At 33.7% G+C, this 27,152-nt stretch overlaps 1 protein-coding gene across 1 annotated transcript in view; it reads right to left on the bottom strand.

Annotated features, from left to right (window-relative positions):
* BRWD3 (bromodomain and WD repeat-containing protein) overlaps positions 1-27,152 on the bottom strand; it is a 279,424-nt gene that overhangs the window by 150,306 nt on the left and 101,966 nt on the right. The window contains exons 11-18 of the mRNA XM_090380158.1: positions 27,036-27,139; positions 21,694-21,833; positions 19,905-20,055; positions 16,668-16,802; positions 15,989-16,117; positions 8,198-8,423; positions 6,958-7,155; positions 4,061-4,302 (exon numbers count right to left, since the gene is read on the bottom strand). Coding sequence (XP_090236284.1) covers positions 4,061-4,302; positions 6,958-7,155; positions 8,198-8,423; positions 15,989-16,117; positions 16,668-16,802; positions 19,905-20,055; positions 21,694-21,833; positions 27,036-27,139 — 1,325 coding nt within the window. The remainder of the gene's footprint in view (positions 1-4,060; positions 4,303-6,957; positions 7,156-8,197; positions 8,424-15,988; positions 16,118-16,667; positions 16,803-19,904; positions 20,056-21,693; positions 21,834-27,035; positions 27,140-27,152) is intronic.

The raw sequence follows: 27,152 nt of genomic DNA, 5'->3' as shown, positions 1-27,152 counted from the left end.
GACTTGTTAGTTTAACTTCTGTTCCAGGAAACTTAATGGAGGCACTGGTTAAAGAAGCACTGCAGGATCATCTAGACAAGACTTCAGTTATAGCTGGGACACAGCATGGGTTTGTTAAGGGGAAGTCTTGTCTGACTAATTTGATTGGATACTATGATGTAGTCACAAAGGAACTGGATGCATAGAATAACTTTGATATCATATATTTGGATCTTAGAAAGGCCTTTGATACTGTTGCACATGGAAGACTGCTGCACAAATTGTAGCAGTGTGGCACTGGAGGCAAATTGCTGCTATGGATAAAGGGATGGTTGAGTGGGAGAAGACAGAGAGTGATAGTAATCAATGGACACTGCTCTTCGTGGACTAATGTTATTAGTGGAGTCCCTCAGGGTTCGGTGTTGGGTCCATTGTTGTTTTCTGTATTTATAAATGATACTGATGATGGTATATCAGGCTTAATGTCCAAGTTGGCAGACAATACGAAGGTTGGCAGGGTTGTTAATGACACTAATGACAGTACACTGCTGCAACAGGATCTAGAAAAGTTAAGCAGATGGGCTGAGAGGTGGCAAATGAAGTTTAACATTGACAAATGTAAAGTACTACATATGGGAAGCAGTAATCCCAGAGTAACATATCAACTCTGTGGTACCACACTGACAATGGTAGAGAATGATAAGGACCTGGGGGTAATTGTGCAGGCAGATATGAAGTTTTCTGAGCAGTGCAGACAGTCTGCAAGAGTAGCTCATGGTGTCTTGTCAATGATATACAGGAATTTTTCTAGCGGGGATAAGGAGATGATTATCCCCTTGTATAAGGCAATGGTCAGGCCACACCTTGAGTACTGTATACAGGTCTGGAGGCCTCATTTTAAGAAGGATGTAGAGCTGTTGTAACGAGTACAGAGAAGGGCAACAAGATTAGTGAACAGAACAAAGGCTTAAGTTTTGCAAATTAAAGTGTCTGGAGACTAGGCACTTGCGAGGTGATCTGATTGAGGTGTATAAAGCCTTGAATGGTTTGAGCATGCTCAATGCTGATGGGATTATTCCTCTTGCTCAGAATAATCACCTGAGAGGGCATAAATTCAAATTGAGGAAAGACGGTTGTAGGATAGATGTGCGGAAGTTTGCTTTTAGCCAGTGGGTGGTTGATTGCTGGAACAAACTTCCATCTGTCGTAGAAGTTGATAGCTGAAATAGATTCAAGGCAGAACTTGACAAACGTTTGGAACGAGGGGATGGGTGAAATAAGGGTTTTTTTTTTTTTGGCTGATGCTATATAAGCTCGCTTTCTTGCATCATGTGCCCTTGCTAATGCTAATATCCATGATTATTTGATTTTAATAGTGACAATTAAAAGGATGGGAATGCTAAACTAAATGACTGGGGTTGGGGTGGAAGAGTACTACTAGAGTTTTAGCAGATGATAAAATTTCAGTTTTTATGAAGAATGAGAAGTTGTCACTCTCTTGCTAAAATACACCAGTTTCTCTGAACACATACAAACAACAAGAATGCAGGTTAGAAAACTTGCTGCTTAAGAAAAATGCTTTTCTTCCCCAGTACATTCCAGCTTTTTTGTTTGTCCAGCTGATCACATCCTAACCATTAATGGTTCCAAAAACTCATCAACAAAATAATTAATACACAAGAAAATCAAGTAGTTATTATTTTGTACTATATAATACAGATGAAGTTTTGTGTTCAAAAAGTTTTAGGTTAAATTAAATGAACATATTAGTGTTGTCATTAAAATTGTAAACTTGATTCAACAAAAGATCTGAATCTTCTGAAATTTCTGTACCAACATTATTAATAAAATTATTTTGTTTACGAAATTCACTATTTCTGCATAGTTGCCAAGGGCACTTAAGCACTTGTATGTGGGACCAATTTTTGTATCCCCCTAGACATACAAGGCCTGATATTTTAATCAACTTATGACTTCAATTTAGTTTCTTTTATTGCCAAGTTTTTTTCAGCACATTTTTGCATTTCAAATGCAAAAAGAGGTAGTAATTATTAGGTGCCAAGCCCAGACTATATGGCTGGCAGTCAAAGATTTCCTATCAAAATTGCAACAGAGTGAGGTCTTACATTATCATGCAATAAATAAACATCCACAGAGAGTAAACCTTGTCTTTTGTTCTGAATGGCTCAACACAGAGTCCTGAAATCACAGTATGTGTCTGCATTTATGGTTGTTCCTTGTTGTCAAATTTAACAAAACATCTTTACCATTCCAGAAAACAATAGCTATGATTTTCTTGATGAAAGTGTTTCAATTTCCTCATCCAAGGTAAGCCCATATGCTTCCATGGTAGTAAGTAGGGTTTACTCTCTGCGATGGCTAACCTAGGTCTCATTTCTGATCACGTTCTGTGTAACAAAGAGTCACCCTCCTCTGTGTAATGCTGAAAAAACATTAACGTGATTGATAACTCATTTTACTTTGTGAGCATCGATTAACATTTGTGGTACCTATCTGGCTCACAATCTGCAGTAGTTCAAATGCTGTTTCAGAATGTCATGAAGCAACAACCCTGAGGTATTAACAAAACTGTTATGAACATCGGAAATTGTTTACCTCCTGTACACCTGAATTCTTTCATCAACCACTTTGTTCACTGTGAATACTAATCTTCTCTTCATTGAATGCTTGGCACCCTTCGCTATGTTCTGGGGGTTCATAACATTTTCTTCATAAGCCTAACTGCTAACGAATGTCAGTAAGCCAAATATTCCTAGCATTTAAAAATACGTTAACAGAATGAATTTCACATTTTGCAGAATTTCTGATAGGCGTACACACTGTTAACTGGTACTGAGCAACGTAATGTATTCAGAGTAACTAAATTGGTACACAGTGTGCGAGTTAATTTAAGATTCTTATTTATTTTTTTTTTATTTTGAACGTGAAAGGTGGCTTCATCCGTGAAAAAAGCCTGTATCTTCATCCAAACAGTTTAGCATGTCCACTGCAAAATCCAAGGAATGTTTAGCATATTCTTCGGTTTGTATCTATTACCAGGCTTCAGCTCCTTTGCTGTTTACAACTATAAGCATGCATTCTAAGCCTTGCACATGAAATCCACTAATTCGCTTGGGTATGCATATTAAAAAAAAAAAAGACACATCCACATCCGTGTCATCAATAATAACTTTGGTCAACCCCAATCCTAAATCTCTTCTCTTTCCCATAAACGTTTTAGGTCATTTCCAAAAGTCTTTCATGACAGATAGTGATACATTGTTTGGAAGGTTTGCTAAGTCTATATATCTAACTTAGTCTTTATGTGCCATACAATAATCTGGGCCTTCTTTTGCAATGTATCTGACTTCTATACTGTGTGATTAATATTTGATGGTGTCAACTAGGGAGGAAATGTAAGGCAATCAAACTTTAGGTTTAACCAGTAAAATACATCAAATTAACATCCCTCATGTGGAGTGTGTTATTTACAAGTAAAGTTGCCTGCCTTTTAGAACAACAACTTTTAGTTTTTCTAAAGCATTAGGTTGATGCTAATTTATATACTGAATATGATTCAATATGCAAACTAATACAAATTAAAAGGTTGGTTAGAAATATATCAGTATCTCTAGCCAACCCTCTTACAGTATTTTTTATTTTTCAAACTAACTTGCAGAGAACCATAAAAGTGGACTGGCTTTTTTTCTTTTTTTTTTTTTTTTTTTTTTTAAATGGTCACTCCACTCCTTTAATACTACCAAAAACCATATAGATATCTTATGGGGTGGTGGTAACTTATTATGTATTCTTATTCTTATTTATAATCTGATCCTTAATTATTTTTTTTTATATTAATAAATTAAAAGCAGTCCATTAGGACTACTTTTAATTTATTAATATCTAAAAAACATGCCTTAAACATTCATTTCATGATTGAATCACATCATGTAATTTCTATTATATACCTAATTTGCATTTATTCTCTTGACCAAAAAAGCAACATTACATTTCAATTTTTTCTCCCTCTCAGCTCTAATCTAAATTAGCAGTTTAAAAGCACAAACATATATGTAATTACCTCTGAAAGGTAAATATGAGGCTTTTTCTTTCTTTCTTTGTTATAATGCATCTGCTCTTGCTCGGCTAAGTAAATGCGTCTCTGATTTTCATGTATATACAGATGGAGAGGCATGGGTTTAACAACAACACGTTTGGTCCAAGCAGGCAATTCACCTTGATTTCCTCGAGACTGCCAATTACCAACAGACTGCCGGACACCTTCTATATCACCACTGCGTCGCATACCAACCCTACTATGACCTAGAAAAGGAAAAAGAAAAGTTTCATTACAGAACTCAGAAATTACACTTAATTTTTTTTTTTTTTTTCCTTTTATAAATGAAGATCACTTAATAATATCATGTGCTACACTTCATGGATGGTGATGCAAGCACTACAAAATACAGTAAACCCCCGTTATTCGCGGGGGTTACGTACCTGAGAAATTCCGCGAATACCGAAAATGCGAATACTGAGTTATGGCTCCCATAGTAATAAAGGGGTTCCGTTCCAAAGTATGAAATATATAAGAAAAACTAGTCTAAAATTTTGTCTATGTATGTATTATATGTACCTTCATAATATGACTATGTACATAGACAGTACATAGTGAAATGCAAGCATATGGCATCGAAATGAAAATAAGAAACAATTTAATATTAAATGTAATATTTATTAGAAATTTCAAACAAACCTTTCAAATCAGCGCCTTTGCTAGCTAAAAAACTTATCCCGCCAGTGCTATCACAAGTTTTGTTAAAGTGTTGATAAAGGAGTTTTGCCTTTTCACGAATGATGAGTGAACTTAACAGAATTTTATTTTGAGTTCGGTCTTCTATCCACAGATTTAAAGCCTTTTCCATTTTTTCTAATTTAACATCACGAGTTACAGAACAAATTTTTGAAGCAATTAGCGCGTTTTCACGGACACTACGGCGGATTTTATGATTGATCGTACCGTTGATTCATTGATTTTATAATGTTTTGCCACTGAGGAGACACTCTAACCATTAGAAATTTTGTCTAATAACTCAATTTTATTCGCTAAATGTCATCACCTTTGATATTTTCACATTTCCCTTGTTATTCGTAGCCATATTTTTGTACGGGTTAGAAAGAACTTGTCCACAATAAAGTCACTTTCTTCCATTAACACACTCGAAAAAGTCTGTGTTACACTGCAAAACGGTAGATTTATCACTTTTGTAACCATATCAATTTATAAATTGATAAGTTTATTCAATTTATAAGCATATAAATCAAAAGCAAACGACGAAACTTTCCATGATAAGCGCATAACACATACTGAACAAGGATTAGTGAGAAACATCCACGCTCGCTATTTTGTCACCCCTCTCCCCCCCACCCACTGAGTGCTGTTTTGACCGGGAAAGATAATTTTAGCCACGCCCATGTTTTTTTATGGCGGAAAATGTTCACGGCGCTTTAAAATTTACATTTTTTTAGGTTTCATTTTATATTAAATCAGCGACCGCAAATAGCGGGGGTTTACTGTACAAAGGTGTTCTCTCATAAACACAATAGTATTTTAGCCTCTGACTTTTCATTTGCAATAAAATCCATAATAGCAGCTCACATGATGCAAAAGGTGAACCAAATTAAATAACCTATTCAAGATACATGGAGAAGCAACCAGTCATGTAATTTTAACGATATTTGATGTTGATATTGTGGACAGAAGCAATTCCTGGGGGATAATTTTTGTCATCAAACAGCACCTAATTAAGACAACTGATATGTTACATAAGTTCCAGACTACTGGAACATCATTAAAAAGCACTTTGTGTATAGTCTCAGAATTATTAAATGGGTTGGAAAGGAAAGGACCATTTAAAGGATGGCTGAAAGAATATTTCTTGGGAAGTCTTTTATCAAAACTAGAGCAATAAGAGTTAAGACATTATGGAAGTATTAACACAAATTCATCAAGCACTGGACCAGTTTCTTCTAATGTGACTAGAAACATGACTGTCATGTTTGAAGCCACGTGTTTAGTACCTGATTCAGGTACTAAACACATTTGACAAATTTTATTTCTGCTGATGATTTTGCAGCAGAGGAGTAAGCAATGGAAGATGCATATGGAAACAGTGTGCAAAGTGACGAAGTACTCATGGTACTCACTCATTCATCAGCTATAGGCACTAGGCCCCTGAAGAAATGACCCAAATATTACAATTTCTTGCTTGTAAGAGGTAAATCTTGAAATAATGTGAAATGTCTTGCAAACCAAATGGAGCTAATAGTAATATGGTGAAGGCAAAATGGGCATGTTAGTATTAACAATGTGGCTTTTGCTAGCAAAAGAAAAAAATATATAATAATAATAAAACCCACACTAATTAAAAAGGTAATAATAAATATATAATAAAAATAAAATAAAATATCTATTTGACTTCCTTCTCATGTAAATATCTGCCTAACTGACATTTAAATTTCTGCAAGCTGTCAACCTCAACCACCCACTTTTGATTTTTTTAATATAAACTACAACTCTTTAAAAATTTCAGCGATTTCTCTAAGTTCCCTAATTTAGATTTATATGTTAAGGAATAACATTATATGTTTCATATTCAATTTTTTAACATTGGAGATTAGGTTAGTAACTAAGCATATTCACAATTAAGCATACATTTAATCATTCAATGCAGCTCACTTATGCAAAAGGTTAGAGATCCATTGCTCTGGCATAGAAAACTAAAGAACAGTAAAGTGACAAGGGGAAAGAGAGAGAGAGAGAGAAAGTAGTTCAACTAAATAACCAAGACAAAAATGAATTTGGTATATTTGGTTGTGTTTACACTATCACAATTATAGTTTCTGCTGTTAAGATTTAATTTAAAAAATAAATAAATAAAATAGCAATTTGTTTTCTAAATTTTGCTCTTGACTTACTCTGTTGTGACCGTGATGCTGAGCGGGGAGAAAATGGGGGATCTTGAATATTTCTTTCTACATTTTCATTACTACCTGAAGCAGCTGCAAGAAGATTATCCTGTCTCTGTTGTAGTCGTTCTATCATATCATCAATGGTAGCACGGCTTGGATCGAACACATCCATTGGTCGCACAGGCTCAAGGATCTCACTTTCTCCTATAAATTGTTAAACAAGAATAAGAAGATATAAAACTAATACATTCTTATTGCTGCATGCACATACAGTACAAATGCATAAGACAAATTACTCACAATATCAGATTAAAATTATCACGATGCAAAACAGAAAATTTTAAATATAATAGTGTTGTCTATTTGGGAAAGGGACTGGACATTTTTCATTCTATTTACCCATGAAACAAAATACGATAAATATGCAGAAAGCACGGTTATTTATATTGTGATAAAGGTGAAATTTGTTACTTCTACTACATAAACTCATAATCAATTGAACAAAATATATTGCATTATTAATATAGTATTAAAATTAGGAATATTTATAAGTGTGGACTTAGAACAGTAATAAAACTTGTTAACTTTATAAAAAAGTTATAAGGGGCTCACCTTCCAATGTATGTTATGGCAATGAAAGAAACAGAATTACGGTTTGAGAAAGGAAGAATTTAATATCAGGTATAGCCACAATAGTCTTTAATGACTGCAACAATTCTGCAGAATATAAGATCTATAGGCAGAAACCAGAACCTTAAGCTGCTCATCCAACTTCTTTTACTTATTGGACATTTCAGTATGGCTTTCAGTTGCTACTCTAAATATTCCAATGGTGTTCCCCAATTGGATTAATATTGAGGCTCTAGACAGAACACAGGCTTTTTTTCATGGTATTATCCTCTAACAAATGCATTATTAGCAATGCTGCAAGGCAGTGAAAATTATCATGCTGACAATAGCAGGGTCCTTCTCCACACAGTTCTCCCAATGCAGGTAGGTTGAATTGTCCATAAAGTCATTAGTCATCAATTCTCCACTGAACAATCAATGGACAAAATACATGAAACAGGTTGACAACTATACTACCCCCCACCACCAAATTTTCCTGCAGGTGAAATGAAACCATTCTCTTACACAAGCCTTGAAAAAATTTAAGGGATGCAATAAAAAAAAAAACCCATATCTAAGTAAGCCACTAAAATTCGTTTGAATTTTAAACATATATAATAATATATAATTTACATACCATCAGCAGATACAGCAATATAAGGAATGAGCTGAGCATCATTACAATGTTCTCTTCCAGGTACTAATCGTTGCAAATGAGGTGGATATGGATTACCATCAATATCAACAAGGAAAGGTGGTGGCATAAGGTGAGGAGAACATTGTGTTTGTTCATCTAAAACATAATTGTTCAAATCTCTTATCAATGGACGGTAGTCTGTATGAAAAAATTGTTCTTCTGGAACCTGCAATATATATTATATGTTATAATATATTATGCAATGTTAAACATTACACATAGAATATCTTGACTGGTAATTTATAAGTAAATATTCAATACTGTATTTCCTATTTTTATGTCATGGTAGGGAAAAACTATAAAGTGCTATAATTTTATTTATTGATCATATGTAAAGTGTTTAGTAAAAATACAGAACTGGTCAGCTTTCTATGTTCCTGTGTACATAGTATTCAGCAAGTCACTATACACCTGTAAGACAGTAATGCGTAAAATAATATGAGTGATGGGTCGCCATGTACCACCATGTGGTGTGATATGAGATCCCGTGCACCTGGCAGTGTGTGTCAAGGTCAGTTGGTAGTGAGATAGTTATTGTGGTAGTCAACTGTGAAGTGCATCAATGACAGTTTTGTCATTGGAGGGAAGTTTTTTTTGGTTGGGTTATGTTTATAACAAACACGGTAACAAAGTATTCAAGAAAACTTTTCTTAGAAATTTCCAAATACAGGTAGCCCTCATTTTGTGCTGTTCCAATTTGCACTGATTCACAATAGCACCGATCACTAACCACAACGACATTTTTATTTTTGCAATTTTTTTATAAATTGAAAGTTTAAAATTGTCAGACAAAATTTATTGGCATCATACTATGTTATGTATCGTGCACTGTTCACGTGATTTAGGACAATCTGAGCCAATCAGCAATTAGCGCATTCGTATCAGAGATGAGAAAAATTCCCGCCCTCAAAGTAACTACTTGTGGATGCGGGTAGTAAAGGTTCATGCGGTGAAGCATTCAGTTGGTTGCTGTTTACGCTATTTACACATGTCGGAAATTTATTATGCTAACATTTTTTTATTAACTGTCCTATTAATAAATCGTGTTATAAAGTTTTTAATTTAATAGAATAAAGACACGCCATGTCTAGTAAAAGTAGTTAATTGAATCCTAGCGCAATATTCGAAGGATAGAATCTGATGAAAGCCGCCCTAATGTGTGTAGGGCTATGAATATGCCTCCATTGACTATTACTACTACAACTATGAAGAATGCTAATAAAATAAAACAATCGATGCAAAGTGGTAGGTAAAATTTTTGGTGCCCGGAACCTAACCCTGTGATTTCTGATTGACTCCATTATATAAAGGTTTCCATTTGCGCCTGTCCCCCCAGGAACCAAACCCGACGTAAATCGAGGGCTACCTGTATGCTAGAACCACATTGGCATGTTGCACAGCCATCAATAGACAAATTTCGTGAGACAGATGCTGTACACGACATGGAGCGTAGTGAAAGGCCACTGAAACTGATGGAAGAGAAACTCTTGGATATTTCAGATTCAATTCTGCCGAGTCCTTCAAAATCAATGTGGAGTTGTCATGACAACAAAACACCAGTCTCACAACTGCACATTTAGAAGTAAGAAAGAAGCCTGCTTTTCCCATACAAAATCACAGTTGTCCAAGAATTAAAAGCAGATCACGTTAAAAGCAAGTTCTATTGATTTGCAAGATTTATGGAGTAATATGATGCTGGTGGGTGCAAAACAGTGTTATGCTTTCTCAAAAGAAAAAACTTGGGAGGATCTTGATCAGGCCAGCCAGTACCCTAATAGTGGATGAAATCTATACAATGAAACTGAATACACAATGGTACTGCTAAATGCTCAATCGGCCAAGTAGAATTTTAAAAAATAAAGCAACAGGAAAAGCCACTCATTCTGTATGAGCTGGCTAAAATGTTGTACATGTATAAACAGAATGATTGGTATGGCTCACACACAGCTATGGAAGTAGCTCCACTAGAATGGATGGGGGAGAGAGAGACAGATCATTCACCACATAACACAGACATGGAATAACCAGATTTCAATCTGTTTGGGTTGCATGAAAACTTAATGAAACTAAATATAAATGTAAAAGGTCTGTCTAATGCATAAGTGTGTACTTTCTTGTGAACATTTAGTAATTCCTAGATTACACATTTTTACTTTCAAAAAGCTGGAGATTTTGCAATTCTTATCAGAAAAAAAAAAAAAAAGTATTTTTTAAAATTTAGACTTTGGGCTTAAAATTAAGTTTCAACTGACAAAATATGTATTTTATATTAAATCCATAGGATTGTTCAACAGTACAGTGTAGTTTCAAAAATTAGCTCACCTAAGAGTTTTAGTATTAGTAATGGCCATATGGTGCAAGGAAACGTAAAAAAAAAAAAAAAAAAAAAAAAAGTGTAATATAATAATAAAAACAAATAAATAATAAAAAAAAAAAAAGGAAATACACAACCTATGCATTTCCCTCCTCCCACAGGGAGGAGAGAAATGCAAAGGTTGTATATAAAAGATGCATAGAAATGCATCCAGCTGGCCTTTGAATTTCCCCAAACTGTAGGTAACCTAACCTCTGTATGTAACTTATTCCAGTAATTTATAACTTGCTGGCTAAAATAAAACTTCGTGCAATTCAGTCTAATTCAGATTACGTGACTGAGGGGGCATAAATTCAAATTAAGGAAAACAGACAGTTGCAGAATAGATGTGTAGAAATTTGCCTTTAGCCAGTGGGTGGTTGATTGCTGGAACAAACTTCCATCTGTCGCTGTGGAAGTTGACAGCTTAAATAAATTTAAGGTAGAATTAGATAAACTTTTTGAGTGAATGGATGGGTGAAATGGGAAGTTTTTTTTTGTTTTGGATGACGCTGTATAAGTAGAGACATCATATGTCTCTACTAATGCTAAAAATCTCCCCCATAATTTATGGGTCCTAGTTCTAGAATTGTTTATAACTGTGAAATTTTTGTCCTCATTCATTTTACTTTTGCCTCAGAGCCTTAAACACCTCAATCCTCTAAGGTGCCTAGTTTCCAAGCACCCACATATTTGAAGCCCTTTTGCCGATCTCACCAGGCGAGTTACCCGTCCCTGGACCCTTTCAAGAAGCCCAACGTCATTTTTAGGTGCGTCTCCATACTTGAACACAGTATTCCAAGTGTGATCTAACAATAGCCTTATATAATGGAATTATGACATCCTTATTTCTACTAACAAATGTTTGATATATTATCAATAGGACACCTGTCTACAATGCTCAGAGAACTTCATGTCTGATCATATCGTAACTACCAAGTCCCTTTCTTCCACTACTGACTTTAGTTCAACTCCACCAAGGATATAAGTTATTTTGGGGTTACTGTTCCCCAGGTGTAAGACCTTGCATTTTGCTGGATTAAAGCAAAGCTGCCACTTTTCTGACTATCCCTGAAGTCTATCTAGGTCACTCTGAAGAAGCTCTGTAGTTTTCTCTTTGTGGATTTATTTTTAGATTATCTGTTATAACAACAATAATTATGATTCCTCCAAGGAAGATGCTCTTCAAGATTTTGCTCTTTTCAGAAATGCTGATCAAAGTTTTGTTTATAACAAATTCCTGCTGTCTAGAATATTTCCAAATTTCATCAGAAAGAGAGAGAGCTGAAGTGCATTTTTGCTATTTTCACCTTGATAAATGTCCACTCACACTCAGCAATGCAATGCTATATGAGGAACTGTTAAAATGGTAACGATGGGATAATTTCTTCATTTCAAGTTTCCTTCTGCACTTGTCAATTCCTCAACAAAGGACCACTGCATACTGTTTCTCTCTTCTTTCATAATAATTTCTGATAAGTTCTCACAGTGAAACTGAGAGAACTGATACTGAGAAATCTACAAAGTTTATCTATTTATTTATCTTCAATGATACTGAGAAGTACTGGAAACTTGAACACAGAAAATTCCAAATTTCAAAATGATGCACTGCAAAGTGATTAAACTTGTGCCATCTCAGTATTTATAAAAATATTTTTACTCAAAATTCTTGGGAACTTAGGCATCACATAGTCACACATGGCTCACATAATATCACAGCAAATAGAGAAAGCAAATGAATATGAAACACCACTATGCCTGGCATTTGTGGATTATGAAAAGGCATTTGACTCCATACAGCATAAGGCAATGTTTCAGGCACTGGAAAGACAAGGCATAGATACCCCACATATTATGATCTTGAAGAAATTATATGAGAATGCTACCTCCTTTATTAGACTAGACAAAGACAGTAGGAAATTTAAAATCGAGAAAGGAGTTTGACAAGGAGACACAATATCTCCGAAGCTGTTTACTGCTGCCCTTGAGAAGCTTTCAGAAGATTAGACTGGTTGCAGAAAGGAGTCAATGTGAATGAAGAATACCTAAACCATTTACGATTTGCAGATGACATTGTGGTCATACACCACGATCCCAAAGAATTAGAGGAAAATCTTAATCAGTTATGCACAATTAGTAAGGATTTTGGACTAAAGATGAATATGGCTAAAACAAAAGTAATGATGAACAAGTATGCCACAGAAAGGGAAATAATAATTGAAGGAACAGTAATTGAAAAGGTGGAGTCATATACTTATCTGGGACAAGTTATTAGCTGTAATAATGATAAATGGCTGGAAGTTAAGAGAAGAATAAATTTTGTATGGATAGCATTCAGGAAATGTAGTCACATAACTGAAGAGCAATATCCCAGTTTGTCTGAAACGTAAAATAATGAACCAATGTATCCCCCCCAACTTGGGCACTCACCAAAAGAATGGAAGAAAAGCTGAGAATTACACAGCGAAGAATGGAATGAATTATATTGGGAATCAGATTAGTAAGAAGAGAAACACATGGATTAGGAAGCAAACTCAAGTAAAGGACATTCTTATCAAAACTAAAGAACTAAAATGGTCTTGGGCAGGACACATACCTCGAAGACATGATGACAGATGGACTAAGAAAATAACAGAATGGTACCCAAGAGGAGCTAAAAGAAAACCTGGAAGACAAAAGCGGAGATGAAATTCATGAGTTTGTGGGTAGTAAATGGATGGCCAGTGCTCAAAACAGAAGGAACTGGAAAGTTGCTGGAGAGGCCTTCATCCTGCAGTGGATTAAAATGGCTGATGATGAGTCATACATGGCAATAAGTACCTTCTAAATGAACAATAGGAAGATTTAATAACCTCTGGAATACAAACATTTAGCAAAAACCTCACTAAATGAATGTGAGGCACATTTGATTGAAGAGATTTCAGATTTTCAAACTGGCATAACATTTAAAAGGAAAAAGTGAATTGTATTATCCAAGCCAGACAAAAGGAAAACCAGCGGGTTTTCCATGTTAGGATAAGCTGACTATTGTTATCAGCTTGCACCATAAATTCACAAGTTCTTTACCTTGAGGAGTTCATTAATTTGACCTTTTTCAAAACTTCTTTTAGTTCATAAACTGTATCTGGACATGAGTTAGTTCCATTCACTAGAGCAGGGGTTGGCAATCTTTTTTGAGTGAAGAGCCATTTTTGATCTAATTAAATAAAAAGAGAATCCAAAGAGCTGTACCTCAGTTCAAGCTGGGGGTAGAGGGAGAGTTTTTTAAGGAATGGAATAGATTGGGAAGGTGTTTTATTAAAAAAATATATATTTTGAAATATTATTTATTAATACTGAAAAAACCCAACAAACATCCAATTAGGTAAGAATTATGTGGCTTTTGCTGCTGAACTTGTTGAGCGAGTCTCTCAACATCAGGCGAGTATGTTGTAATTTTCATCTTTAAACATGCTGAGAGACTCACATTGTTCGGACGGTTTCTTGATTTATTTTTAATTTGGTTCATGTTCGAAAATATTTGCCTGCAGAAATAGGTCGAACCAAACAATGAGAGAAGTCCAAATGCAAATATTTTCAAATTTATATACGTACCCAGATGCTACTCCATGCATCGAACACAATTTGGAGCCTGGTCTTGCTTTTTCTACTAATTTTTTTGAGTAGAAAAAGCCAGTAACTATGTTGGTTGCTAGATCCAAGTTAAAAATTTGTAGCCTCTCAGAAACTAATTCCAATGTTTTCTTAGCATTGCGGCAACTAGCTATTGGAACTAAGTCCAAATTAAAATCTTTCACAAAATGGTGTACGTTGATATTCAAATATCTGCGATTTCTTTTGCTAGTCCACTCATTTAAACTTATAGAAAATTTTTTCCCATTCTTCTTAATACAATCCAATTAATTCATAGCATTCATTTATATACATTTGGCATTGTCATAAAACGTATGAATGAGATCCATTACTCGAGTTTTGTTTTTTGGTAATGAATATCCCCGTTGTTGCAAAGACTCCCATATGAACGAGCTTGTTGTAATGCTATTAATGGACAATCCATTCATTGCAGCAAGTTTTGCTATAATTTCTTCTAAACTGCTCCTTTTTATGAAATTAAAAATACTGGCTTGTTTTTGTAGGCAGGAGGAGGGTCCAGGTGTTTCTTGCTTGTTGATCGTTTCTGTTTTCTTGTCGATTATTATTCTATGAACTGTTTTCAGATGATTATGGAGATTGCTCGTAGATGATCCTTTACAGCTCAACATTTTATTACAATGATTGCAGGCTGTCACAATGCATTGTGTACTGCGTAGTACAGGTAGTATGCAGGACTAAACTGGTCTTGTCTGGTCTGGTCTGGTCTGCTGGGGTGCACATGAGCAATACAGCTGATGTCATCGGTCAGTCTGTGTGATGCCACATATAATAGCATAATAGAATGCGTTTCTGGATTTGCATGTCAAACATTCGCCTGACTCATAAAGATTAGTTTTATGCTTGTGCCCGAGGCAATTTCAAGTCAAAAAGTTAACATTTTTAATTAAATAATTAATAAATTTTTACATATTAATTCTAGTATCTAAAACCAGTTTTTTAAATTTAAAAACCAGTTTTCGAATTTTACAAATTTATCCAAAAAAACCGATGTTTAAAAACTGACAAACCCTAGTGATACTTCCACAAGAGCCCTGGAAACATTTTTTCAAATGTTTCTTATATCACTGTGGTAAGTATAGCCACATTAATTTGTTCTATTTGTGAGAAGAAAAAAATAAATAAATAAAAATAACATGTTTACATCATATTAAAAAAAAAATCTGCATGTGTGTGCCCTGAAGGCACGAACAATGTTTTATTTTATGTCAAAACATCTTTAATGAAAATCAAAACTGTTTAAATTTTTAAAATTTAACAGCTAGAGCCAAAGTTATGAATGATGTAACATTTTATGCTCATGCCCATTACTTACTCTACCAAATCAATGTTAGTGATTGAGTTAGTGTCATTTAGGAAGTGATGTAATTTGCATCATTTCCATCTTGCGTTTTCGTTACCAATCAGTTTAACTTCAGTCCAAAAAAATTTAGTAGGTGCCGCCAAAGGTTTTTTCACATAAAAAAATGTAAAATTTTTGTTAAGACAATGGTGGTAAATAAATATAACTTTCTAGTATCAATCCAATGCAACCACTACTGTAGTGGTTGCACTCGATTGATATTAAACGAATATGATAAATTGTCATTGTTTATTATAATAAAATAAAATTATAAAATATTAGTTTATTATAACTAATAAAGTATAGATGATTATAATAAATTATAATCATCTCTACACATAATCATTAAATGTAAGAAAGTACATAATATCAGATAAAAACATACTTTTTTGTATTTATCATTGGACCCAGAGCCAAATATGCTCAGGTGACCATGGGAGTCAGTTGAAGCAAACATGAAACCATCTGGGGAGAATTTGCAGTCAAAAACAGCCCCATGTCCTTGACCCTCAATCTAAAAAAGGGAAAAACATAGTGAGAGTAAAATATGTTCAAACAAACATAAAAATTATAATCAAAAGACCGAGAATGAAGCTTTCTTCTTACTTAGACCAACTTAGGTCTGACATAGAATTCAGAATCCTAAAACATTACCAGTTAATGATTTAATGTTGGCATTGTGCTTGTATATGATAAAAACTTATTTTATTTGTCCCCTCCACATGCCATCAGTGTTTAATATACACAAAATTTTACCTTTATGGATAATAATCCCATATCATCATTTCCTAACCATTTTAGCAATTCTCTAATTTTAAATTAAGAAATTTTAAATTTTAAATTAGGCGAGTGAATTGTCATATTTTTTAATCTATAGTTTTTTTAAAGTAGTGTAAGTTATCGAAATTACCACAAACTTAAAATTAAAAATTCCACTGTATTATGAATTAAGGAATAACAGTTAATTAGATTAGGTCATTACTGTTAAATACATTAAGTTTCTGATGATGATGAGTGATTACATTTAGCTATTCTGGAAATAAGGTGTGCAAAGCAATATTTACCATATTGAAAAAACTCTTAACCATTACTCCAGAAAACAAATCCCAGAGAATTATTCTTCCATCATGACCACCACTTAGCAATACACGACTATCAGTAGGATGTGCTTCTAAAACAAATACTTCATCTTCATGACCCTAGGAAAACACACAATGAGTGCACTTCAAGCATTGCAACAAAACAAAACTAAAAAAAATAAACTTGCCTTTATGATGACAACATAGGAAAAAAAAACATGATCTATGTGAAAGGTCAATCAGCATTAAAACATATTTACAAAATACCAATTTTGATAACTGAAACTTTTTCAAATCAAAGAAAAATTACTAGCACAGATAATTTTGATAAGCATAATAGACAACAGTTGTTTACAAAAACAGAGAAATTCTCTCAAGTTAGGGATAATCATGATTTAGTATTAGATATCTGGGTGGCGCAATGCATTGCAAGTAAGTAGCAATACACTTCCCTTTGGAGAAGTGGTGCTTCCATGTACTGCATTACTGGAGCAACTTGTAATGACAGACCCCCAATGTCTTTTAAAAAACTTTATCTTTTCTAACAATAAACTTTAGCCTTCTGCTTTTTATCTTAAAAAAAAAAAAAAAAAAAACACACACGTAACTACAGCTATCTTAATGAGTTTATTTATACCTGAAACTTATTATGCCCTAAATTATTGTTTGCCAGTTATGATCTGGAGACTGAGACTAAGAAATTTTGACAGAAAAAAAAAAAAAAAAAAAAAAAAAAAACCATAATTTTTGCAATACATACACATTATCCTATAGCATGTGCTGGAAATCTAAATGAAAAAAACGTATGGTTAGAAAAAAGAAATTTTTAATAATATGCATGATCTTTATGGCCTTTAATGATATCAATAACGTTTTGGGAGACACTTTCTAAAAATTTTGGCTCAACTCCTCTCAAAAGGATGTAGCTAGCTCTCTATTTGAGCTATGATGTTTTGTTCTGGATCTCAGTTGTTCAAAAATATGAAATTGTCCCATTTTATCTTTTTACAATCTGTATGGCAATTTTGACATTTTAAATTATTTCAAATTCAAATATTTTAAAATAAATTCAGTGTGTATCAAACAAAACTAGTATGCTTTACTGTATTCAATTTTCAATCATGGGGGATCATTCTGCTCTTACTGAAGACCAAGGCCAAGGCTCAGCATCAAGGCTTGGACTTATTTTCAGCTTGGACACAAATAACATTATCCACCATTCTGCCTAAGTTGCTAATATCTTTTTAAATTGTATAGCATCATCTGTACAGGTGAATCCATATTGATCTGTACATTTAAAAATCTGAGACAATGTCAGCTGTTCTGGCAATGTCTCAGATATATATGTATACATATAATGTTTTTTTTTGTTTTGAAATAAATATACATGTAATTTTCTCAAACTTACTCTTAGATTATGACTCAGAACAAACAATATGTATACCTTGTGAAACCCATTGGTTTATTCCTCATTATTCAAGTTCTGATATATATATATATATATATATATATAACACATTTCTGCAAGACCATTTTGTTGAAAGAATGACAATTTATTAAACCTAAAAACAAGAAGCTTTAAGTTTACAGATGTTTTTAATATATCCTTTAAGTTTTATCTATTCAAGATAGAGCAGTCAGAATAATGGTATCACAGAAAGAACTTCAAATTTTGGACCCTTATGTAACAAGCCAACATAACAATATCTATCAATCATAGCTACAAACCAATAGAGGTTTTCAACAAGCAGTAGTTCTCCAAACAAAAATCTGCCAAGGTTTTAGAAACTTTTTCAATAGTTACCTTCAAGAAGTAAGGATTCTTCACAGATTAACTACAACAAGTTTGACTCCCTTTCTTCTTTAATCTGATCAAAGAGTGCTAATTTGTCTCACAAGAACTCATCTAAAGAATAGCAAAATATCAGAGAAAAAGTTTACTATCTTTTCTCTTCATTTTTTATCCTTTTAATATAAAAATAGCTTGTGAATACTTGTATAGATCAATAATTCATTCAGTAGTATTTAGTTTTGCAGAATGCTGAGAACATATCAGATGCAATGATTCAAATTACTTTAAATATCTGCATTCCTCACTAAGGAATTCATCTTATGGATCCTCATCAAAATTTCAGAAAAAATGAAAACACAGAAATGCTAACTCAAAAACAATCCTGCATATGATAACCAAATAGCTAACTTTTTCCTTTCCTACCTTTCACCTTTTTCCTTTCACCTTTTCCTACAACAAACATTTTACAATGATCACAGCTGTTCTATATTATTCCACAATTAGCATTCTTTTTTTCCATATTGTAACATTCCATTACATGCTGTAATGGAATGCTATAACGAACCATGTAACTTTGTAAAGAACATTGTAACAAACCATGCTGTTGCAGTAATGAAAATCATGTTTTCCCCTCTCACTTAATCATCATTGCACCAGTCAACATACGTTTCACAGTTAACTTTCAATGCTGAGAGAATAATTTCTTTCTGTACAAAAGTGCACTAAATTAAATATGAAAACTTTCAGAAGAAATAATCAAACTTTATTATTAAATGTTAGTAATTTAAGTACATTTATTTCCTTTACCTTTTTAACATTATTTATGCTAAAATAACCATTACAAAAATGACTTAACCTTTCCTAAACAAAGCTTAATGATACAGTTAAGATATCAGATAACAATTTACTGCCAATTTTATTTTCATGGAAGAAATCAATGCTAACTTATTACATAAAATTAACATTAACGAAATTAGGAATGCATTCTTTCCACACCATACAATTTAAAAAGATACTAACAAATTAAGCAGAACCACCAATAATGGCACTTGTCTCTAAGTAGAACGTAAGTGTATTCCATAAATGTATTCAGAATCTTACTTGTAAGTACTCAGCCCTGGTCAGTGAGAGCAGGATAATCAATTAGTGCAGGATATTAGTGAAGTGTTTCTTGTTCGAGGTTATGCAATACATGGTGACTCGTTGTGAAGGAAAAGCACAATATGAGATACGGTTGAAATGATGCCTTGTACACTACTATCGTAGTTTTTTTCCTTTAAGAGTTGTCTATGGTGTTTTTACACCGTTATTATATAGATAACTCTTAAAAGTATTATGCCCAGTTGCATTTAGTTTTACTTAAATATATATATATATATATATATATATATATACACATAAAAAAAGCAGGATCCATTCATAGCACTTACATTTAGCACATGACGTAATATTCCAGAATATGAGTCCCAGACCTTAATACAATGATCATGAACAGCAGTAACAACCACACTGTCATCTATATTCCAACCCACCATAGTAACTCTCAGTTTCTGCTTGGCATCATCTTCATCATAATGGCATCTATTTAAAGAATGCATATACTAATAAAGCAAATTCTGTGTTTTTAAAGTATAATTGCAATACCATAAATATTTTTCAGTTATGTATATTAGTTAAAGAAACACAAAATAAAAAAAAATATATAAAAGATGCTGTGCAAATTATACTGGTACTATAGTACCCACTTTTAACAAGACAAATCCTGTAAATGGAAATTTTTTTGCAATACGTATGATGTTCACTTTAAGCGACATTTATGATTAATGACATAAAAATTAAGTGCCTTGTTATGTAGTTAAAAGCAGGTTCTACTGTATATTTTTACAGATAAGTAAAAACAATTCAAATTTTGCATGTTATTTCAGAACAAATGAAAAATTACAAGAAGGAAAATAGTGAAACAGTAAAATTAATATATCAGAATTACCAATATTTTATACTGATTTCAGGCATTTATTTCTTAAGGGAAACAACCTGTATTGCCATTACTTAATACAGTATTTCCCAAACTTTTTTAGTCACGGAACACTTTTCATCTCACAACATATTCATGGAATACTTACGAAACACAAGTTTAGCGGGAGCCAAAGAACTGTTTGCTAATATCTTATTACATATGACGCACTGTGCATCAGGAGCATCTTTATTTCCAACACATGTAAAGCCGAAATTCAAATAACTGTCATCATATCTCATGGAACACAATTTGAGAAATGCTGACTTAATACATGTTACCAAAACACAAGCACGCATGCACACACACATTTATTACAGAGTCTAACTTATGATAATTAACATAAAATAAGCTCAGAGCTTCCGTGATCTTTGAAAAAAAAAAAAAAAACCCTATATGTCTTTTTTGCTTTTATTATGACTTTAAAACACACACACACACACACACACACACACACACACACACACACACACACACACACACACACACACACACACACACACACACACACACACACACACACACACACAACCTTCAGTTTTTCTAGAAAACTTTGTACGAGGTCACAGGTAATTAGTACAGTACCATATGTTCTAAATATGTAAATAATTTAATATCACCTTTACTGACTATATCCTTATCCTGCACATGCCTGTAGCATGTGCAGAGTCACTACATGCACTTGTAGGTAAAGGTGCCTCTCTTTAATTTGTTATATTCTGGACACACCCAGCCTTCCTTGGCCTCTCACATCAAAGAGTTTCTTATCACAGGATTGCTGTAAAGAATGCTATAATCTCTGTTATTTGGTTATTGGACCATTCATTGGCCTTCATTACCTTCCAAATTACAGAGATTTTAGCATTCTTTATCCTTATCAAGATAACTATAGTTTCCGGCACCATCACTAGTGTGAATGGAAAGTTATGCTCCTGGAAAATTGAAGCACAAAACTTTATATTCTTCATTTGGATACGTTATTACTACTTGTTGATATTACTACTTGTTTAAATATTAATATTTAAAAACTCTGGACTAATTAGATTATCAGAGCAGAAGTTGTCTATTTCCTAATTTTCTATCTCCTTACCTAATTTGTCTTCATTCAGCAAAATTTCTAGACCTTTACCTGTTCCCTGACTGTGTGTGTGTGTGAGAGAGAGAGAGAGAGAGAGAGAGAGAGAGAGAGAGAGATTACAGCTTACCCTGGAAGTTTAGTAGTCATTCTTAACTGAATGTTGTGCCAATGCTGACGTTCATATCTCCAAATATTTGCTGTACCATCTTTGCTTCCACTTATAAACCTGCACCCAGTATTGCAAAATTGCAGACTGTCTACACGATCCTGAGAATATAATAATATGACACTATATTAAATGAGGTTATTAATAATATTCTTAGTGAAAATTCATTTAAAATCTGCACAGTATTAAATCATTCATTCTGTAAAAATGATAAATATCAAAAATAACTATACACACTAGGCTATATGTAAAAGAGAAGGTTCTACAACATTGATATATAACTGATGGCTTATGAATGGAAGTTTGTAGATCTCAATAATAGAGGGAATATTAAAACAAAATAATAACTGTCTAAAACCATACCGACATATAAAAATTTTTGCCGTTTAAACCAATATATTAAATGCAACTTATTTTACATTGCAATTGAATTTATAATAATCAATTATACTAGAAATTATTAATTTTTATATCAAAGTAGCTCAGGAAAAAATATTGCTTGCATTATTAACAACCTGTTGCTTTCAGATGTGACACTACAGTAACTGCTTCCACCGATTCTGACCAAGAACCTAGGGACCAAGGATTGAGCAAATTTTGTTCTTTCTCTTTAAGAATGAAGACGTACTGAGATGTGTTTATGGCTAATGACTATCATCAGCCAGTCTGGTGTGATTTTCATGTGTTTTAGATAAATTAATGAATTAATTTCTGTGTAGCTGAAGCTTGGTAAATTGTGATATTAGAATGACAAAAAAAAAAAAAAAAAAAAGAAATCCTATTCCAAATATCACAATTTGTTTCCTCCTCTAGTGCCTGTTTCCAATCTTTGTAAACTATACTATTGGAGATGTCTTTCCTCATAGCAAGCAGATTTTGGCAACTTTACTGTTCAGCCACACTTCTCTGGAGATCTGAATGCAATATTCCAAGTGAAGTCTCATTAACTGACTTATAAAATGGAACTATAACCTTTTCTCCTACATGCAATGGTCTGTCAAATCATTGATAAGATATAGTGCTTCCTGTTTACAGTGCGTGGAGAATTTCATGCCTGTTTATGTCATCACCACAAGTCATTCTCATCACTGATTGCCTTTTAACTATTCTTCCCCTAAGCTCTAAATTGATTATTATTCACCAGGTGTAGGACCTTCCATTTAGCAGCATTAAACCATAATTTCCATTTTTCTGACAATATGTGTGGCCAGTCCAGCTTATTCTGAAGTAGCATGGCCTGGTTGTGATCAGTTACTACCCTTCTCGCCATCATATTCATTGATATGTCTGCACATCTTTATCAATATCATTTAAATCAGAACAGGGGGTGGGGCCCAGCACTGATCCCACTAATGACTACTCCAATCTGATGAATGTCCATTTATAACTACCTACTGTCTCTGATCCATCTGAGGATCTTAACCATGCTCAATTTTGTCAATGTCAACTTGCTCCAATTTTAAATATAAACATTGGTGAGAGGCTGCATCAAATAGCTTACCAGAATACATAATTCCAAAGTTTGTTTCTTAAATTTAACTGCTTCATAGCAATGTCACAGGTATTTATCAGGTCAGAAAACATGGTTTCCCCTAAAAATCCACACTGCATTACCTTTAAGATTCCATTCCTGTTGAAATTATACGTAATACATTTTTGACAATAAATTCTATAATTTTTATCACCACAGAAGACACACTTACAATTTTGTAGTTTAGCACATATATTCTTTTTAGTTCCAACTTTTGGAGAGGACAGATGCTGGCACATCACTAGTCTAGGAATTTACCTCTGAGTCCTATGCTGGTGGCATAATTAATCACAATGGTTTGATGCACTAGTTGCCTCCTCCTTTGGTATAACTGGATATACATCACCTGAACCTGGATCCTTATCCTTCTTCAGACTCCTTAGCTTTTCTGAAAAATCATAATCCCTTCTATTGATCACAGTATCACTTATTTTACAGTAATGGCCTACAGCTTACTGCCACTGGTTCTACTAACTCTGAAAATACTTCCAGTTCTAAAGATCAATATAAAGTACCTATTCAGCTCATCAACAATATTGGCTGGGTGATATGCAGGTTTGCTTTCATCTTTTAAGGGTTGATCTGATCTACTCCTTTTTCTTCTTTTTTGTATGGGAAGATTTTGCAAATAAAATAAATACAACAATATCCAATTACAAATATATATATGTATATAATATCTAACTTCTTTTGAGTAATATCTTAAATATTAATTTTTTAGGTTTAAAAAGTCATCTACCAAAAGCAATAATCTCACAAAAGAAGAGATCCAGACAGTATAATGAAATACATTTTTTTCCTTTTTTTTTAACCTATTATCAAGTATGGGAGGGCAGGCAGGTTTTTGGTTTTTTTTTTAGAAGCATTAGCAACCAAGGCCATATTGCTCCGGGGATATGCGGTGGTCATTCCCTGTCCTTTCCGCATCCTCCGTATTTGGTCACGTGCTCAAACCCCGGTCTAATCAAGAAGCGTGTGCTACACACTGCTGCTCCTGCCCACCTGGCTCGGAGGTGCCTGGGAGGGCAGCATAAACAGGTTTAGACAAAATTATACCTGATACTAAAGCAGAAGAGAAAAAAAAACAGCGAATCATTTTCCACTTCAATTTTCAATATTTCCATTTTCATGGCCAAATTCCAGAACATTGGAGAAAAGCATTCAATGTATCAATATATAAAAAGAGAAATAAAGCTGAATGCAGAAATTACAGAAATTTCACTCCTTGGTGTAAGATAAAATTTTCTGCAAATATCTTAGAGAAGAGGATTACAAGTATTATTGAATGCAATTTTGGGGAAGAAAGTCATGTTTTAAGCCAAACAGGATACCAAGATCAAATATTTGCCTTGCAACAAATTACAGAAAAATAATGGGGAATATAACAAGAACCTGTATTTAGGATTTGCCATTTCAAATTTTTGAAAAATGTCATCAAGAATAAGGACACAAACGTTATCCATAAGAAGATAACATTAATATATTAATGCATAACATTAATATATTAATGTTATGCATGTTACATTGGCAGTGCTACAGTTAAATACAGCATATCAAATGTATCTAATACTAGAGCCTATTATCACCAAGCCACCTTACATACACAATACATTACAACTTAACCCAGCCAACACATCCAATCCACTCGTCATCAACTGGAAATTGATTCAGGAATAACAGTAATCAAACTACATTCCAGTTATAAATCAACCACTTCTGAAGCATTTGCAATAGAAATGTTCAAACAAAACACCCAGTTTTTAGTTCTTAATGCCAAACTTCCAATGTGCATGATTCAATTGCACTACTGTAACTAAAATAGATAAAACTCTCCTTCTTTCCTTATCATTATGAACACACTGAGGATGATTCTAGTTCCCCGTTTGAACTCTTGGTTCAACAGTGATTTTAAATAGATAAAACCTATATGACGAGCATTGAGAGAGTTGCATTTTAATATCCACACCACTTTTTAATCAATATCATTCAGATGAACAAGTTAGTGCAAAGCATCATTTTAATTCATAGTAAATCACCAAAGTAGGTGAAATCTGCTTTGGTGATTTATCCACCCACTGATGAGAGGCCACAAGCTTCGAAATGGTGCCATCTGGGCAGTGGCACCCGCTGAGAATAAGTAACATTAGTCTTCTCCACTGGGGAAGCATTGCTTATGCAAGGTAGTGCAAAATAACAGGCAACTTGTTGTGAAGGCATTCACAATATGAGATGTAACAAAAATGATGCCATTTCACCTACTTCAGTGATTTACAAACTAAAACGATGCTTTGCATTAACTTGTTCATCTAGTAAATTTCCCATGGTCTGAGGCTGAATCTTTTTATTGTCTTTTAAGGAGAATAAGAAGTATTTATAAAAAAGGAGAAAAAAATGGAAAATGTGCAGTAAAGATTAAAGGGAGTATTAAACAGTGCTTTCTTCCTCTCGTACAATTCCACAATAAGGCTTGCCTTTTGCAACTGTATGACTGGAGGAAGGAGACTCAGAGAGGAGGGCCCCCAGAGTTCATGTCTGTTGGCCTTGAGCAGAGAGAGCAGGGTTTCCCCACTGCACCTTAAAAAATTAGCTTGTAAGTTTTACAGTTGTCTTCAGTATGATGCCTGCTCTTTCTGCAAACTGCTCCCAAGGTTGAACTGATAGACACCAGCAGGCCTAACAGTCTCAACTGGGGATACAGCACAACTCCTGGGTGGTCCTTTGGCAAAGGTAACACACATTACTACTACTACTATTCCTTATGATGTAGGTTGTTAAGGAAGAAGAAGAAGAATTTCTTTCAACTATTCTTCTAAGTATATGACCTGGTGCTGTACAAAAGGAATATGATTACATCTGTTCAACCAATAATGATGTGACTCAGACATAATCCTGACTTTTTACTTAACTTTTACTTAGTCAAGTTACTAAGAAATCTCATTCCACATAAAAAGGGAATAATTGTGGGAGCTAGCCTCAGGACACCATATTTTGGTTTTCAGTTTTAATCCCACATATCAGCAATGGGAAAAAAAAAAAAAAAAAAAGTATCAGACCATTGGTCAGGAAACAATAACCCAGACCATGAGTTCACAACCTTTTTTAATTTGAGTGCTAAATACTGAAGAAATACAACTTTCTCATACCATAATTTTAGTAGGTCAAATGCTACTTATTCTTTTCTGTGCACCATATAACCTCCTGAAATTCAGGCATTCTTTAGTACACATCCAAAACTAGAAGATACTTTGAAATTACCTTAAATATGCTTCACACTTTAAGCAAAAAAATTAACCCAACTTAACTGCAAATATTGTTAATTTTGCTATCTACAGAACACACAATTACACATATATTTTCTTCAAAATTTATCTTTTGCTTTTCAGGAAATATGGAACAGGGTTATCCTTCAACTCTTTTTTTCCCTCTTACCGGCAATGTGATTGGAAGGACTTTTACACCAGCATGCTGAAATATACTGATTGGGAAATTACACGCAGTCAAAAAATAAAAAAAAATTTTATGAAAATAAAGATAAGTTTGTTCTAGAGATGAATAACAAAACAACTTACAATATTAATTATAAACACTTCTGCAAGGAGTGAGTAATCACAAGTCCGAAGTACATTAAAATGATATGATTGATTTTGGATTAACATAAGGACACACACACACGCACGCACGCGTGCACGCACACACACACACAATTCCCATACCATGCAAGTTACTTGTAATTAGCTATAAAAATAATATTAATGCTAATCTAATGACTTACCGTGTGTGCTTCCATTTCCAAAATTTTTTCTGGTCCATTTGTACCCAAAAGATTATATACCCGTACATGGTGGTCTGTACTACCTGTAGCTAGAAATACCCCTCCTGAAAATTTAAA

This window comes from Mastigoproctus giganteus, chromosome 8 (genome assembly GCF_048544385.1).
Source record: "Mastigoproctus giganteus isolate SK-2022 chromosome 8, ASM4854438v1, whole genome shotgun sequence".
Lineage (NCBI taxonomy): Eukaryota > Metazoa > Arthropoda > Arachnida > Uropygi > Thelyphonidae > Mastigoproctus > Mastigoproctus giganteus.
The sequence above is the reverse complement of the archived record's forward strand: the minus strand, read 5'-3'. Positions and strand labels throughout refer to the sequence as shown.